Source organism: Anomaloglossus baeobatrachus, chromosome 4, assembly GCF_048569485.1.
Source record: "Anomaloglossus baeobatrachus isolate aAnoBae1 chromosome 4, aAnoBae1.hap1, whole genome shotgun sequence".
In the NCBI taxonomy this organism is placed as follows: domain Eukaryota; kingdom Metazoa; phylum Chordata; class Amphibia; order Anura; family Aromobatidae; genus Anomaloglossus; species Anomaloglossus baeobatrachus.
In genome coordinates, this window is record NC_134356.1 from 16,916,951 (window position 1) to 16,933,347 (window position 16,397).

Sequence of the window (16,397 nt, forward strand, 5' to 3'; positions counted from 1 at the left end):
ACTGCTCCCAGTACAGATCCCTGCGGTCCCCACTGCTCCCAGTACAGATCCCTGCACCACCCCACTGCTCCCAGTACAGATCCCTGCACCACCCCACTGCTCCCAGTACAGATCCCTGCACCACCCCACTGCTCCCAGTACAGATCCCTGCACCACCCCACTGCTCCCAGTACAGATCCCTGCACCACCCCACTGCTCCCAGTACAGATCCCTGCACCACCCCACTGCTCCCAGTACAGATCCCTGCACCACCCCACTGCTCCCAGTACAGATCCCTGCACCACCCCACTGCTCCCAGTACAGATCCCTGCACCACCCCACTGCTCCCAGTACAGATCCCTGCACCACCCCACTGCTCCCAGTACAGATCCCTGCACCACCCCACTGCTCCCAGTACAGATCCCTGCACCACCCCACTGCTCCCAGTACAGATCCCTGCACCACCCCACTGCTCCCAGTACAGATCCCTGCACCACCCCACTGCTCCCAGTACAGATCCCTGCACCACCCCACTGCTCCCAGTACAGATCCCTGCACCACCCCACTGCTCCCAGTACAGATCCCTGCACCACCCCACTGCTCCCAGTACAGATCCCTGCACCACCCCACTGCTCCCAGTACAGATCCCTGCACCACCCCACTGCTCCCAGTACAGATCCCTGCACCACCCCACTGCTCCCAGTACAGATCCCTGCACCACCCCACTGCTCCCAGTACAGATCCCTGCACCACCCCACTGCTCCCAGTACAGATCCCTGCGGCCCCCACTGCTCCCAGTACAGATCCCTGCGGCCCCCACTGCTCCCAGTACAGATCCCTGCGGCCCCCACTGCTCCCAGTACAGATCCCTGCGGCCCCCACTGCTCCCAGTACAGATCCCTGCGGCCCCCACTGCTCCCAGTACAGATCCCTGCGGCCCCCACTGCTCCCAGTACAGATCCCTGCGGCCCCCACTGCTCCCAGTACAGATCCCTGCACCACCCCACTGCTCCCAGTACAGATCCCTGCGGCCCCCACTGCTCCCAGTACAGATCCCTGCGGCCCTCACTGCTCCCAGTACAGATCCCTGCGGCCCTCACTGCTCCCAGTACAGATCCCTGCGGCCCCCACTGCTCCCAGTACAGATCCCTGCGGCCCCCACTGCTCCCAGTACAGATCCCTGCGGCCCCCACTGCTCCCAGTACAGATCCCTGCGGCCCCCACTGCTCCCAGTACAGATCCCTGCGGCCCCCACTGCTCCCAGTACAGATCCCTGCGGCCCCCACTGCTCCCAGTACAGATCCCTGCGGCCCCCACTGCTCCCAGTACAGATTCCTGCGGTCCCCACTGCTGACTATAGCCCATTTAGAGAATGTACTATTTATGACTATTCTTTGTTTCCTATCTTTTAGCCAATTCCTTACCCAGTTGCATATTGTGTCCCCTAGTCCCGGCTTCTGGAGCTTTAGTATAAGGCTATTATGTGGTACAGGATCAAATGCCTTTGCAAAGTCCAAATAAATCCCCTCAGCTGCATTCCCAATATCCAGGTTTCCACTTACCCCCTCATAGACCCCAACAGGTTGGTTAGACACGACTTATCTTTCATGAATCCATGCTGTCTGTCAGTTATCATATTATTTTCTGCAATATATTTTTGCATGTCATCCCTTAAAATGCCCTCAAAAACTTTGCATACTACTGATGTCAGGCTTACTGGACGGTAGTTGCCTGGATCTACCCTCTTACCTTTCTTAAATATCGGTACCACATCAGCAATCCTCCAATCCTGAGGCGCCAACCATGTTACAAGCAAATCTAAAAAGATGAGATACAGCGGTCTGTTGATTACGTGGCTCAATTCCCTCAATATTCGTGGATGAATGCCATCTGGCCCGGGGGATTTGTCAATGTTTAATTTACCCTGACGTAGGCGTACTTCTTCTTGTGTTTAAATTAATTATATCGGGTGGTGGACTTTGATTTTTGACTTGTTGAATGATCCCTGGTACAGTCAGTTCCTTGGTGAACACAGATGAGCAATGCCTATTTAATATCTCAGTCTTTGCTTTGTCCTCTATAACTAACTTGTTATTATATTTTAAGGGGCCGATACTATCCTTTATTTTCCTTTTGTCATTAATGTATTTATAAAAGATTTTGGGATTTATATTAATGTCATTGGCAATTTTTTGTTTCAGTAGCTAGTTTTGCTTGTTTGATTTCTTTTTTACATTTCCTATTGAGATCTTTATACTCCTGCAATGCTATTTCTGTATTCTCAGCCTTCAAGATTTTAAACGCCCTTTGTTTTTTTTATTATACTTTGTACAGTCTTATTTATCCATAGTGGTTTCTTTTTATTCCTGGACATTTTATTACCAGAGGGTATAAGCTTTTTACATGACTCTAGCAATATATCCTTAAACTTTCCCCATTTATGTTCAGTATCCCCAGTTACCATGGCATTGTCCCAATCTACACATTTAAGCTCTTCCCTTAATTTGTTGAAATCAGATTTCCTAAAATTCCAGGTTTTAGAATTTCCCCTTTGAAATGTTTTATTGAATATTACGTTGAAGCTTACCATATTATGATCGCTGGTGCCCGAGTGCTCCCGGACCTGTCGAGTGCTCCCGGACCTGTCGAGTGCTCCCGGACCTGTCGAGTGCTCCCGGACCTGTCGAGTGCTCCCGGACCTGTCGAGTGCTCCCGGACCTGTCGAGTGCTCCCGGACCTGTCGAGTGCTCCCGGACCTGTCGAGTGCTCCCGGACCTGTCGAGTGCTCCCGGACCTGTCGAGTGCTCCCGGACCTGTCGAGTGCTCCCGGACCTGTCGAGTGCTCCCGGACCTGTCGAGTGCTCCCGGACCTGTCGAGTGCTCCCGGACCTGTCGAGTGCTCCCGGACCTGTCGAGTGCTCCCGGACCTGTCGAGTGCTCCCGGACCTGTCGAGTGCTCCCGGACCTGTCGAGTGCTCCCGGACCTGTCGAGTGCTCCCGGACCTGTCGAGTGCTCCCGGACCTGTCGAGTGCTCCCGGACCTGTCGAGTGCTCCCGGACCTGTCGAGTGCTCCCGGACCTGTCGAGTGCTCCCGGACCTGTCGATCTGAAATTGTATCCAGTCTATTTGACAGGACCAGATCTAGCAAATTATCTCCTCTTGTCGGTTCATCTACCATCTGAGAGAGGAAATTGTCTTGAATAGTGGATAAGAACCAGAAGATGCTATGTCCACTGTATGTCTGGAGAGCTGAAATCCCCCATAATAAGAACCCGATTATTATTATTAGCTGCCTTTTCCATTTGTTCCAGCATTACACCCTCTACCTGTTCAGGTATGTTAGGAGGCTTATAGCAAACTCCAATTACCATTTCTCCATTATTTCCCTCCCCATGTACATTTACCCATACTGACTCTACATTGTTGCAGTTCCCCCCAATGTCCTCATTCAACACAGGTTTTAGGTTAGATTTGATAAATATACACACCCCACCACCTTTTTTGTCTTTCCTGTCCCTCCTAAATGTACTATAACCCTGTATGTTTGTCACCCAGTCATGGCTTTCATCCAGCCAGGTTTCCGTAATGCCCACCACATCATAATCCATGGTTGACATAAGAGTCTCCAATTTAATCACAGGATGTGGTCCATAGGTTGCTGGATGAGTCCCCGGGACAACAGCCGCTGCTCCTCTTTTGATTAGTTGGCCACACACGATGTTGTTAACACACAGGTCGGCTAATCAAGGGAAGAGCCGTGAATGTTGTCAGGTAGGAAGCGGCTCCCGGGGCTCATCTAGCACATAAGTATTACTAACATGGCAGCTCGAATCGATTTGCAGCAAGCCTTTATTAGGGATCCAGGTCATAGTAATCGGAAGGGACCAACTAAATGTTATCCCCCCCCACCCGCAGGGTCACTGGAGGCCAAACCACCCGGAAGAGCCGCGCCTGCTCCACCTCCGCTGCTGCGGAGCGCTGAAATCTGCTTTCTCCTGGAGTCCAGACACTGACTTCAGCGGAGGTGGAGCAGGCGCAGCTCTTCCGGGTGGTCGGGCTTCCAGTGAACAGTCAGTTATCCTGTATCCTACGGATGGGGAGGAGTAAAGATAACGGATAACTGTTTACAGGCTGAAGTGTGAATAGTATAGCCATAAAGGAATGCACAATATACCGTAAGTGTGTGTATGTGTGTGTGTGTGTGTGTGTGTGTGTGTGTGTGTGTGTATATATATGTATATGTATATATGTATATGTGTATGTGTATATATATATATGTGTGTGTGTGTGTATATATGTATATATGTAGCAACAATAGAAATGAACCCTGCACCACTCACATCATCCGCGTTACCTGGTAAGGTGAGTCCACGTGTCAGGGAAGCAGCTCCCAGCTCAGAGTCCGTCCGGTCAGAGCGTGCTGGTCGGAAAAGGAAAGAGATCCAGGTATATCCAACAGGTAAAGAAAAATGCCGACCGCAGCAGCTTCAAGTGCCGGAAAAAACTTTATTGAAGTTGCAGGTGCATTAAGAAAGCAGCATGACGGGACCGAGATGCAGGATCCCTCACCTGGGGACGACGGCCGTTTCGCCTGCAAATCAGGCTTCTACGGGTCCACATGTGAGTACGGACCTCCCTCCCTTAAAAAGGGAGTGCATCAAGACCGCATCATCACATATTAAAAACAAGGGGAATGTCAAACAGTATTTTTTTTTAACTCTTACACCACTCTGTAAGAGACAATAAAGGGTACACAAAATTATGACATACCATTTTTTTAAAAACAACAAATACATACAAACAAGAAAAGATATTACAATAGGTAAAAAACCTCCCAAGGAACATTCAATTCAAATACTCGGTGAGCGTACAATTTTCTTTTTTGCTTTCACAGGAATACTGCCATATCGTTACGATCATTTAATCCTAGGCTACCCTGTGCCCCAAATTTTACCTGGCCAGGTTAATAATAAAATTTGGGGCATAGGGTAGCCTAGGATTAAATGATCGTAACGATATGGCAGTATTCCTGTGAAAGCAAAAAAGAAAATTGTACGCTCACCCAGTATTTGAATTGAATGTTCCTTGGGAGGTTTTTTACCTATTGTAATATCTTTTCTTGTTTGTATGTATTTGTTGTTTTTAAAAAAATTTGATGTCATAATTTTGTGTACCCTTTATTGTCTCTTACAGAGTGGTGTAAGAGTTAAAAAAAAAAAAATACTGTTTGACATTCCCCTTGTTCTTAATATGTGATGATGCGGTCTTGATGCACTCCCTTTTTAAGGGAGGGAGGTCCGTACTCACATGTGGACCCGTAGAAGCCTGATTTGCAGGTGAAACGGCCGTCGTCCCCAGGTGAGGGATCCTGCATCTCGGTCCCGTCATGCTGCTTTCTTAATGCACCTGCAACTTCAATAAAGTTTTTTCCGGCACTTGAAGCTGCTGCGGTCGGCATTCTTCTTTACCTGTTATATGTATATATGTGTATATATGTGTGTATGTATATGTGTATGTATATATATATGTATATGTATGTATGTATATATATATATATATATAATATATATATTTCTTTGTCGCTCCATTGGGAGACCCAGACAATTGGGTGTATAGCTACTGCCTCCGGAGGACACACAAAGTATTACACTTAAAAGTGTAAAGCCCCTCCCCTCTGCTATACACCCTCCCGTGCATCACGGGCTCCTCAGTTTTTAAGCTTTGTGCGAAGGAGGCACACATGCAAGCATAGCTCCACAACTTAGTCAGCAGCAGCTGCTGACTATTTCGGATGGAAGAAAAGTGGGCCCATATAGGGCCCCCAGCATGCTCCCTTCTCACCCCACTCTGGTCGGCGGTGTTGTTAAGGTTGAGGTACCCATTGCGTGTACGGAGGCTGGAGCCCACATGCTGTTTTCCTTCCCCATCCCTGCAGGGCTCTGGGTGAAGTGGGATCCATAATCGGTCTCTAGACACTGGGACCGTGCTCCCTCCGCACCCCCTGGGAATCTGCTGGACAGGAGCTGAGTATCGTCAGGGACATGGCCCTGCTACTGCGAGGTACTCTGTATCCCCTAGAGCGCGCTTGTGTCGTACACGCTGCAGCACTGCTGGGTGTGTTAGTGCGCCGGGACCGCGCTTGTGGCCGGCTGCGCTTACACTCTAGTCTCCGGCTTCTGCCTAGTAACGCATATTCCAGGTGCTCTGTGTCCCCGTTGGGACGGCGCATAAAGCACCTTGGGCACAGACGCTGCAGCGACTGCGGCGTGCGTGTGGGTCCGGGACTACCGCGCCGACCGTGCACTGCCGGTCGGCCGCGATTTCAACTTTAATCCCCGGCCTTTTGCGGCCTAGTATGGGATTCTCCCGCCCTCAGACCTGCCAGTCAGGGAAAAGGGCGGGACGGTCGGTGTGACGCCGACAGTGAGGGCTGTAGTACATTGAGCTGTCCTCCGCCCCCCTCACTACCCACGCTGAGGCACCAGATTCCCGCACTTTTGTGTGAACACGCCCATGCCTCCCTCCTCCTCAGAGAACGCCGTCAGCCATGTTTTTTCAACACCTTCTGGCTGCAGCTGAGGGAGATCCGGATCAGAGAATCTGAGGGCTACAAGCCACATCCGCAGCCCCTGCCGGAGACGGAGTATCGTCAGGGACACCCTGCAGCTACAGGTACTCTGTGTCCCCGTTGGCACGGTGCCTGAAGCACCTTGGCCTCAGACGCAGCTGCGATTGCGGTGGGCATTCTTTGTCCGGGACTACCGCGCCGACCATGCATGTTTGCCGGCCGCGGTTTTACTTGAATCCCCGGCTTTTGCGGCCTAGTGGGTTAACACTCCCGCCCCTGAGCCTGCCAGTCAGGGAGAGGGGCGGGAGGGGCGGTAGGTTGCCGACAGTGAGGGCTGGAGCACACCTCGCTGTCCTCCGCCCCCCCGCACTGATCCCTATAGACCACCGGATTCCTGCAGACACCTGCATCATAACGTAGGGAGGGCTGGAGCATACGTTGCTATCCTCCTTCCCCCTCACTGAGCACTGGGCAGTTTTTCAAAGGTGGTCTTCCTAGGGTGTTGTCACCCCCTGGGTGCCGCAGTGTGTGTATATATATATATATATGTGTCTATCTATATGATTTCACTGTTCGGCAGCATTATTGTTTTTGGCTGTATACCCTCACTGATTACTCTGCGGACGACAGGCTGTTGTCTGCTCTTAAAGAGTAAGGGTGCCAAAACACTGGCTTATTTTAACCTCTTGTGCGCCTATATTACAGGCACTGCACAGATAACAGCTTCGCCGGCGTTCCCGGTCCAAGCGGCAGGGACAGAGTTACAGCTTGCTGAGAAACTCTCTGGGTCATTTTCCCTATCCATGTCTCAGGCTATGGACAAGTGGTCGGCTAAGAGACTAGGAGTTTGCAGTCCAGACCGGTCCCTTAAACAGGCCCCGGGCACTGCGAGATCGCCCCAGGCCTCTGTCGGTCTGCGACGAAGCGTGTTCCTGGGGTGGCCTATAGTTATGACGTGGGGTACTCCGGCACGAACCGCAGTCCCAGTCCGGCTAAGCAGCCTTGCTTGGAATCTTCCCCGACTTCTTCAAGGGTCTCAGCTTGAGGACCCTCTAGAGGATGGGGCGGAGGTCGCAACCCAGGACTCTGTCCGGACGTGGCTCTAACGGCTTCACAGATACTGTACAGAAGCACACCTTCCCGGACAAGCGTTTTACTAAACGTCTTATAACACATTCTCCTCTGACGTTGTTAACATTCGGGCTCAGTGTCATAAGGTGCCCTCCAGTCTCTTGACTGGCGGCTAGATCAGCAGTAGCAGTGGCTGACGGGTCCACGCTCAAGAATGCCACGGACAGACAGAACTCCTAATGAGATCCATCTATGAAGCTATCGGCGCGTCCTTTGCTCCGGCGTTCGCAGCCGTATGGGCACTCCAAGCTATCTCAGCTGGTCAGGCGCAAATTGACGCACTCACACGTACGTCTGCGCCGCAGGTGGCGTCCATAACCTCTCAAACGTCGGCATTCGCGTCCTACGCTATTAATGCTGTCCTGGACTCTGCGAGCCGTACGGCGGTTGCACAGAAGGAGTGGTGGTTCCGGTCCCTCTTCAGCAACAGGGTCACGGTTTCTACTCCAACCTGTTTGTGGTTCCAAAGAAGGACGGGTCCTTCCGTCCTGTTTTGGACCTAAAACTGCTCAACAAACACGTAAGGACCAGGCGGTTCCGGATGGAATCCCTCCGCTCCGTCATCACCTCAATGTCCCAAGGAGATTTCCTAGCATCGATAGATATCAAGGATGCTTATCGCCACGTACCAATTGCTCCAGAGCATCAGCGCTTCTTGCGCTTCGCCATAGGAGACGAACACCTTCAGTTCGCGGCACTGCCGTTCGGCCTGGCGACAGCCCCAAGGGTTTGCACCAAGGTCATGGCTACAGTAGTTGCGGTCCTCCACTCTCAGGGTCACTCAGTGATACCTTACTTAGACGATCTGCTGGTCAAGGCACCCTCTCAAGAGGCATGCCAACACAGCCTCAACGTTACTCTGGAGATTCTCCAGAGTTTCGGGTGGATCATCAATTTTCCAAAGTCAAATCTGACACCGGTCCAATCGCTGACATATCTTGGCATGGAGTTTCATACTCTTCCAGCGATAGTGAAGCTTCCGCTGGACAAACAGCGTTCACTACAGACAGGGGTGCAATCTCTCCTTCAAGGTCGGTCGCACCCCTTGAGGCGCCTCATGCACTTCCTGGGGAAGATGGTGGCAGCAATGGAAGCAGTCCCTTTCGCGCAGTTTCACCTGCGTCCACTTCAATGGGACATCCTACGCAAGTGGGACAGGATGCCGACGTCCCTAGACAGGGACGTCTCCCTCTCTCAGGCAACCAAAGCTTCCCTTCGGTGGTGGCTTTTTCCCACCTCATTATCGAAGGGAAAATCCTTCCTACCCCCATCCTGGGCGGTGGTCACGACGGACGCGAGTCTGTCAGGGTGGGGAGCAGTTTTTCTCCACCACAGGGCTCAGGGTACGTGGACTCAGCAAGAGTCCTCACTTCAGATCAATGTTCTGAAGATCAGGGCAGTGTATCTTGCCCTAAAAGCGTTCCAGCAGTGGCTGGAAGGCAAGCAGATCCGAATTCAGTCGGACAACTCCACAGCGGTGGCTTACATCAACCACCAAGGTGGGACACGCAGTCGGCAAGCCTTCCAGGAAGTCCGGCGGATTCTGCTGTGGGTGGAAACCACAGCATCCACCATATCCGCAGTTCACATCCCGGGCGTAGAAAACTGGGAAGCAGACTTTCTCAGTCGCCAGGGCATGGACGCAGGGGAATGGTCCCTTCACCCGGACGTGTTTCAGGAGATCTGTTGCCGCTGGGGGATGCCGGACGTCGACCTAATGGCGTCACGGCACAACAACAAGGTCCCAACATTCATGGCTCGATCTCAAGATCACAGAGCTCTGGCGGCAGACGCCTTAGTTCAGGATTGGTCGCAGTTTCGGCTTCCTTATGTGTTTCCTCCTCTGGCACTGTTGCCCAGAGTGTTACGCAAGATCAGGGCCGACTGCCGCCGCGCCATCCTCGTCGCTCCAGACTGGCCGAGGAGGTCGTGGTACCCGGATCTGTGGCATCTCACGGTCGGCCAACCGTGGGCACTGCCAGACCGACCAGATTTGCTGTCTCAAGGGCCGTTTTTCCATCTGAATTCTGCAGCCCTCAACCTGACTGTGTGGCCATTGAGTCCTGGATCCTAGCGTCTTCAGGATTATCTCAAGAGGTCATTGCCATTATGAGACAGGCTAGGAAAACAACGTCCGCCAAGATAAACCACAGGACGTGGAAAATATTCCTGTCGTGGTGCTCTGCTCAGGGGTTTTTCTCCCTGGCCATTTGCCTTGCCCACTTTTCTGTCCTTTCTTCAATCCGGATTGGAAAAGGGTTTGTCGTGAGGGATATTTCGCTCACACGTCTTTCGCAGAAAGTGGTTTTTCTAGTAGCAGTCACCTCACTTCGGAGAGTGTCTGAGTTGGCAGCGTTATCATGCAAAGCTCCTTTCCTGGTGTTTCACCAGGACAAGGTGGTTCCGCGGCCGGTTCCGGAATTCCTCCCTAAGGTGGTATTCCCTTTTCATCTCAATCAGGACATCTCCTTACCCTCGTTGTGTCCTCATCCAGTTCACCGATGTGAAAAGGATTTGCTCTTGTTAGGTCTGGTGAGAGCACTCAGACTCTACATTTCTCGTACGGCGCCCCTGCGCCGCTCGGATGCGCTCTTTGTCCTTGTCGCTGGCCAGCGTAAAGGGTCGCAGGCTTTCAAGTCAACTTGGCTCAGTGGATCAAGGAACCAATTCTTGAAGCCTACCGTTCTGCTGGGCTTCCGGTCCCTTCAGGCTGGAGGCCCATTCCGCCAGAGCCATGGGTGCGTCCTGGGCATTGCTGCACCAGGCTACGGCTCGGCAGGTGTGTCAGGCGACTACCTGGTCGAGTCTGCACACTTTCACGAAGCACTATCTAGTGCATACCTACGCTTCGGCAGATGCCAGCTGAGGTAGGCGGGTCCTTCAGGCGGCGGTGGTCCACCTGTAGGAAGGAGCCGTTTTACGGCTCTTTTATCGAGGTATTCTTTTACCCACCCAGGGACTGCTTTTGGACGTCCCAATTGTCTGGGTCTCCCAATGGAGCGACAAAGAAGAAGGGAATTTTGTTTACTTACCGTAAATTCCTTTTCTTCTAGCTCCAATTGGGAGACCCAGTACCCGCCCCTGTGCCCTTCGGGCTGTTGTTTTCTTTGTGTACACATGTTGTTCAGATTGAATTGTTCTTGGTTATGGTTTCAGTTCTCCGAACATCCTTCGGATTGAATTTACCTTAGACCAATTTATAAGTTTCCTCCTTCCTGCTTTTGCACCAAAACTGAGGAGCCCGTGATGCACGGGAGGGTGTATAGCAGAGGGGAGGGGCTTTACACTTTTAAGTGTAATACTTTGTGTGTCCTCCGGAGGCAGTAGCTATACACCCAATTGTCTGGGTCTCCCAATTGGAGCTAGAAGAAAAGGAATTTACGGTAAGTAAACAAAATTCCCTTCATTACATACATACACATATACATAATATATATTACATATATATATATATATATATATATATATGTGTTAGGTCCAGAAATATTTGGACAGTGACACAAGTTTTGTTATTTTAGCTGTTTACAAAAACATGTTCAGAAATACAATTCTATATATAATATGGGCTGAAAGTGCACACTCCCAACTGCAATATGAGAGTTTTCACATCCAAATCGGAGAAAGGGTTTAGGAATCATAGCTCTGTAATGCATAGCCTCCTCTTTTTCAAGGGACCAAAAGTAATTGGACAAGGGACTCTAAGGGCTGGAATTAACTCTGAAGGCGTCTCCCTCGTTAACCTGTAATCAATGAAGTAGTTAAAAGGTCTGGGGTTGATGACAGGTGTGTGGTTTTGCATTTGGAAGCTGTTGCTGTGACCAGACAACATGCGGTCTAAGGAACTCTCAATTGAGGTGAAGCAGAACATCCTGAGGCTGAAAAAATCCATCAGAGAGATAGCAGACATGCTTGGAGTAGCAAAATCAACAGTCGGGCACATTCTGAGAAAAAAGGAATTGACTGGTGAACTTGGGAACTCAAAAAGGCCTGGGCGTCCACAGATGACAACAGTGGTGGATGATCGCCGCATACTTTCTTTGGTGAAGAAGAACCCGTTCACAACATCAACTGAAGTCCAGAACACTCTCAGTGAAGTAGGTGTATCTGTCTCTAAGTCAACAGTAAAGAGAAGACTCCATGAAAGTAAATACAAAGGGTTCACATCTAGATGCAAACCATTCATCAATTCCAAAAATAAACAGGCCAGAGTTACATTTGCTGAAAAACACCTCATGAAGCCAGCTCAGTTCTGGAAAAGTATTCTATGGACAGATGAGACAAAGATCAACCTGTACCAGAATGATGGGAAGAAAAAAGTTTGGAGAAGAAAGGGAACGGCACATGATCAAAGGCACACCACATCCTCTGTAAAACATGGTGGAGGCAACGTGATGGCATGGGCATGCATGGCTTTCAATGGCACTGGGTCACTTGTGTTTATTGATGACATAACAGCAGACAAGAGTAGCCGGATGAATTCTGAAGTGTACCGGGATATACTTTCAGCCCAGATTCAGCCAAATGCCGCAAAGTTGATCGGACGGTGCTTCATAGTACAGATGGACAATGACCCCAAGCATACAGCCAAAGCTACCCAGGAGTTCATGAGTGCAAAAAAGTGGAACCTTCTGCAATGGCCAAGTCAATCACCAGATCTTAACCCAATTGAGCATGCATTTCACTTGCTCAAATCCAGACTTAAGACGGAAAGACCCACAAACAAGCAAGACCTGAAGGCTGCGGCTGTAAAGGCCTGGCAAAGCATTAAGAAGGAGGAAACCCAGCGTTTGGTGATGTCCATGGGTTCCAGACTTAAGGCAGTGATTGCCTCCAAAGGATTTGCAACAAAATATTGAAAATAAAAATATTTTGTTTGGGTTTGGTTTATTTGTCCAATTACTTTTGACCTCCTAAAATGTGGAGTGTTTGTAAAGAAATGTGACAATTCCTACAATTTCTATCAGATATTTTTGTTCAAACCTTCTGTGAGGTAAATCCTGGGATATGAAGAGGAATTATGACTAGAAGTCATAATTGCTCTCATCACTCCCTGGCAGTGCCCCCCTCCCTTGTCGTTCTCAAATGTCCAGCATCTGTGAAGGTGTCACATCCCACTTACACCTCCAACAGCCATCTCCTCTGATATGGAGATGAGATGTTGTGCGGACAATGGACACAGGATGGCTCCCTGCCGTCACCCTGTAACAAGAGTTGTATCTCATTAGCAAGGCTTGGAAGTAGCCAGACAGAACGACTCCAGTAAAAAATGGTTCATATCTCGCAAGCCATATCTCCGATAAATATGGCAACCATAAAAATGGTGTTTGCGCAGGCGGACGATGCTGGCACACCTTTTTTATGGAAGGGGGAGCTTGGGAAATACCCCAGGCGTGATATCAGCCATATGGGAACTCGTAGACAGGTCATGAGTCCCCTCGTTCTGTAGCTAAATTCATAACTGTCACAATGAGAGCATTGGCGTCCGCCTACGACGCTCCCAGGCAAAGTTATGGCCCATATTCCATGTTGTGAATTTGTCCATAACTCCAGCCAGGGGTGGAGCAGTGCTCCCTGTGAGGTCACTAAGGTAGGAGGGGACCTGGATTTGCCCAGGTTGATAACCCTGCTTCGGCCATTTTCCAAGGTTCTTTCGCTGGGGGTCACGTGCAGGAAACATCTGCGGGAGTTCCTAGAAACCTGGTCTACAGCGCCCCCCTGTGGCCAGACGCACAAGGTAACTGATTGAATTGCATACCTGTTTGTAAAACATGCTTTATCTGTAACTGTACTCTGACATAACTGTATATTCTGTAGATTCCCTATTGTATATATTGTAGTTTCTAGTGTGCTTTAGGCTGATTAAATTATATAATTAATCTTGGGCTGCTCTGTTATCTCGATCTCGAATCCCACGTCCGTGTGTTCGGCTAATAGTTACCGTAAATCGGTTGGTGGCAGCGAGTTGTGCCAAGGATTATTGTGGGGAGGCCAGTGAGATTCGGGGAGAGTTTATATATTCCGCCCGCGGAGGTCGGGGGAATATATACCCTTCTCTCGCCGGGGGCCCTTCAATAATCGGCATAAGTAGTATAGCGGCCTCCTTGCTTATTGTCGGGCAATTCCATAATTGGCCTGACTCTAAGAGGGGCGCTAGAGAGCGCGTCACGTGCTCTGTCTGTCGGTCGGGAGGTATAAAGGAGGGGTGACACCCCCTTGCTACCCCCCGATTGTGACGTACTGGTAGCCAGCGCGGGGGATTTCTGAGTGACCCCCCCGGTGGTTTGTGACACCTTCAAATTAAATGTTACAATCTGCACTTGAATTCTGTTGTAGAGATTTCATTTCAAATCCAATGTGGTGGCATGCAGAGCCCAACTCGCCAAAATTGTGTCACTGGCCAAAGATTTCTGGACCTAACTGTATATATATATATATAATATGTGTGTGTGTGTGTGTGTGTGTGTGTGTGTGTGTGTGTGTGTATATATATATATATATATAAAGTAATGTATAAGCAGCATAATGACTCGGAGGTTTACATCTGTCTGTCTCTATATGTATGTATGTGTATATACGATACATACATACTAACACAAGGCCTCCTACTGACCCTCGGCCCTTTCTCTCATTTACAGGTGAACTTCATCGTCAGTGATTCCTGCTCCCGAATATTAAACTCCTGGAGTCAAGAAGATCAGAGCCTGCAGGAGGTGAGGACTCGGGACTAGTCCGGTGGCGTCGTCATATGCTGGAAAGTTCTGTGCATTTATAATTAACTCAGGACCCCATTTATTAAAGGTTTTGTCACCTTTCGGAGTGTGTATATGTATATGTGTATATATATATATGTATGTGATATACATACATACACTTATTTATATTTATTCCCAAGGGTGGCGAACCCTTTAATAAATGGAGTCCTGAGTTTATTATAACTGATTCAGCATCGTACTGCCTGTATGGCACTGGCTTTACCTCAGGCCTCCAACACACATCCATTAAAAGCATGCATGTGACGCGAGACACGTATTTTCCTTGCGTGTTGCAAGTACGTGTCTCTGGTACGTGCGGTCCACGTGTGTTCTCTGTGTGCTATCCGCGATAGCACACGGAGAAACGGTAATTTGCATACTCACATGGTCCGCGCTGCTGTCCAGGGTACTGATCTTCGGCTCCAGCCCCACTCACTCCCCGCTGACGCTGCTTCCGGCCGAGCGGAGGGCGGAGATCAGCTCCCGTGAAAGCACGCCCACCTCCTTTACACGCTCATAACGAGCGGTGGCCGGCAGGAACATTTTACAGCGGAAGAATCTGCGGGGCTGGTGGAGGTGAGTATGTGTTTTTTTTTTTTTTTTTTTTTTTTTATTTTATTTTATTTTAAAATTAATGACACGTGTTCTCCAGCGCGTGTCACACGGAACCGCATCCACACTAGGTCCGTGTCGTACGGGTGCAGGCTGTGTATGTGGACATGTCAGCATGAGAAAATCACGGACGCACGTAAGTACAGAATGGACACGTTCCGTTCCAAAATACTTACGTGTGTTCAAACAATAATGAAAACATAGGTCCAAGTGTTTTCCGTGCCGCCAGTACGTGAAAAAACTGCCAAACACGTACCGGCGGCACGGATGTGTGTCTTAGGCCTCATATAGCAAAATCCCGTGGTTGGCTCTTTAAGTTCCCCTGAAAAAGCGAGAGGATTGTGTAGGATCATCCTGAATTGACACCCAAAAGCCAAATATCCCAAACTATTTGTTGGAGGGGTGGAGGGGTGGAGGGGTGGAGGGGTGGAGGGGTGGCGGTGTGTGTGTGTGTGTGTGTGTGTGTGTGTATATATATATATATATATATATAATATATAATAGCTAAAAAGATATGTAGATAGATATATATATGTGTGTGTGTATATGTATGTGTGTGTATGTATGTATATCTCTCAAACAAAAAAATACAGCAGCCTCTGTAACCATGAAGTCATATGCAGACACAGAGTATATGAAATCTCCACTGCATTAATGCTATATGGAATATAGGTCCTTGTTGCATAAATTGGACATTTCATGTGAACCCATCATCTGCAACAAGGTGACCTTTTTTGATACACTGAATCTTATATATTAGCATTATTCTTCACTTTTTAGTAAGATATCCTCTAGTGCGCAGTCAGGAAGGACACAGGGTGATTTACACTTTGCAGCACAGTCTCGGTCTCCCAGATAATGGCCGGTCTCCTGCGTTTCCAGTTGTCGCTGTCTTTCACTTGTCACCAATTTTCTAAGTAAATATATCTGTAAAGCTGCTATTAATATGAAATTCTCACCAGATGTCAGTTACAGTCAATCCAATCCACACAGGCAAAGCAATCAAGCCATAGATGTCCATAAATTTACTGATGTGTAATAATGAGAACTTACACAGGGGAAATTCTTGTGAGAATTTCATGTCAGTTGCCGCTTTAGAAATATATTACTTAGAAAATTGGTGACATGTACTATCCTATCACCCGCTGTGTGTGATGCCGCCCTTGTTTACCCACAAATCTGCAGACAGCATCCATTATAGTGCAGAAATTAGATCAACTTCCATTGAAGAGTACAAGAGACTGATCTGTGTGTAAGGTCTTGCGTTTTTGCATGGACGAGTGCAATCTGATAAAACATCGGACTGCACTCGCACCAGTGGAAAACCATGGGGGCAGTGTCCATCTGAACTTGA

The 16,397-nt window shown here is 49.3% G+C and overlaps 1 protein-coding gene across 1 annotated transcript in view; it reads left to right on the forward strand.

The window, feature by feature from the left end:
* INTS13 (integrator complex subunit 13) overlaps positions 1–16,397 on the forward strand; it is a 48,351-nt gene that overhangs the window by 6,707 nt on the left and 25,247 nt on the right. Inside the window, 1 exon segment of the mRNA XM_075343753.1 lies at positions 14,315–14,389. Coding sequence (XP_075199868.1) covers positions 14,315–14,389 — 75 coding nt within the window.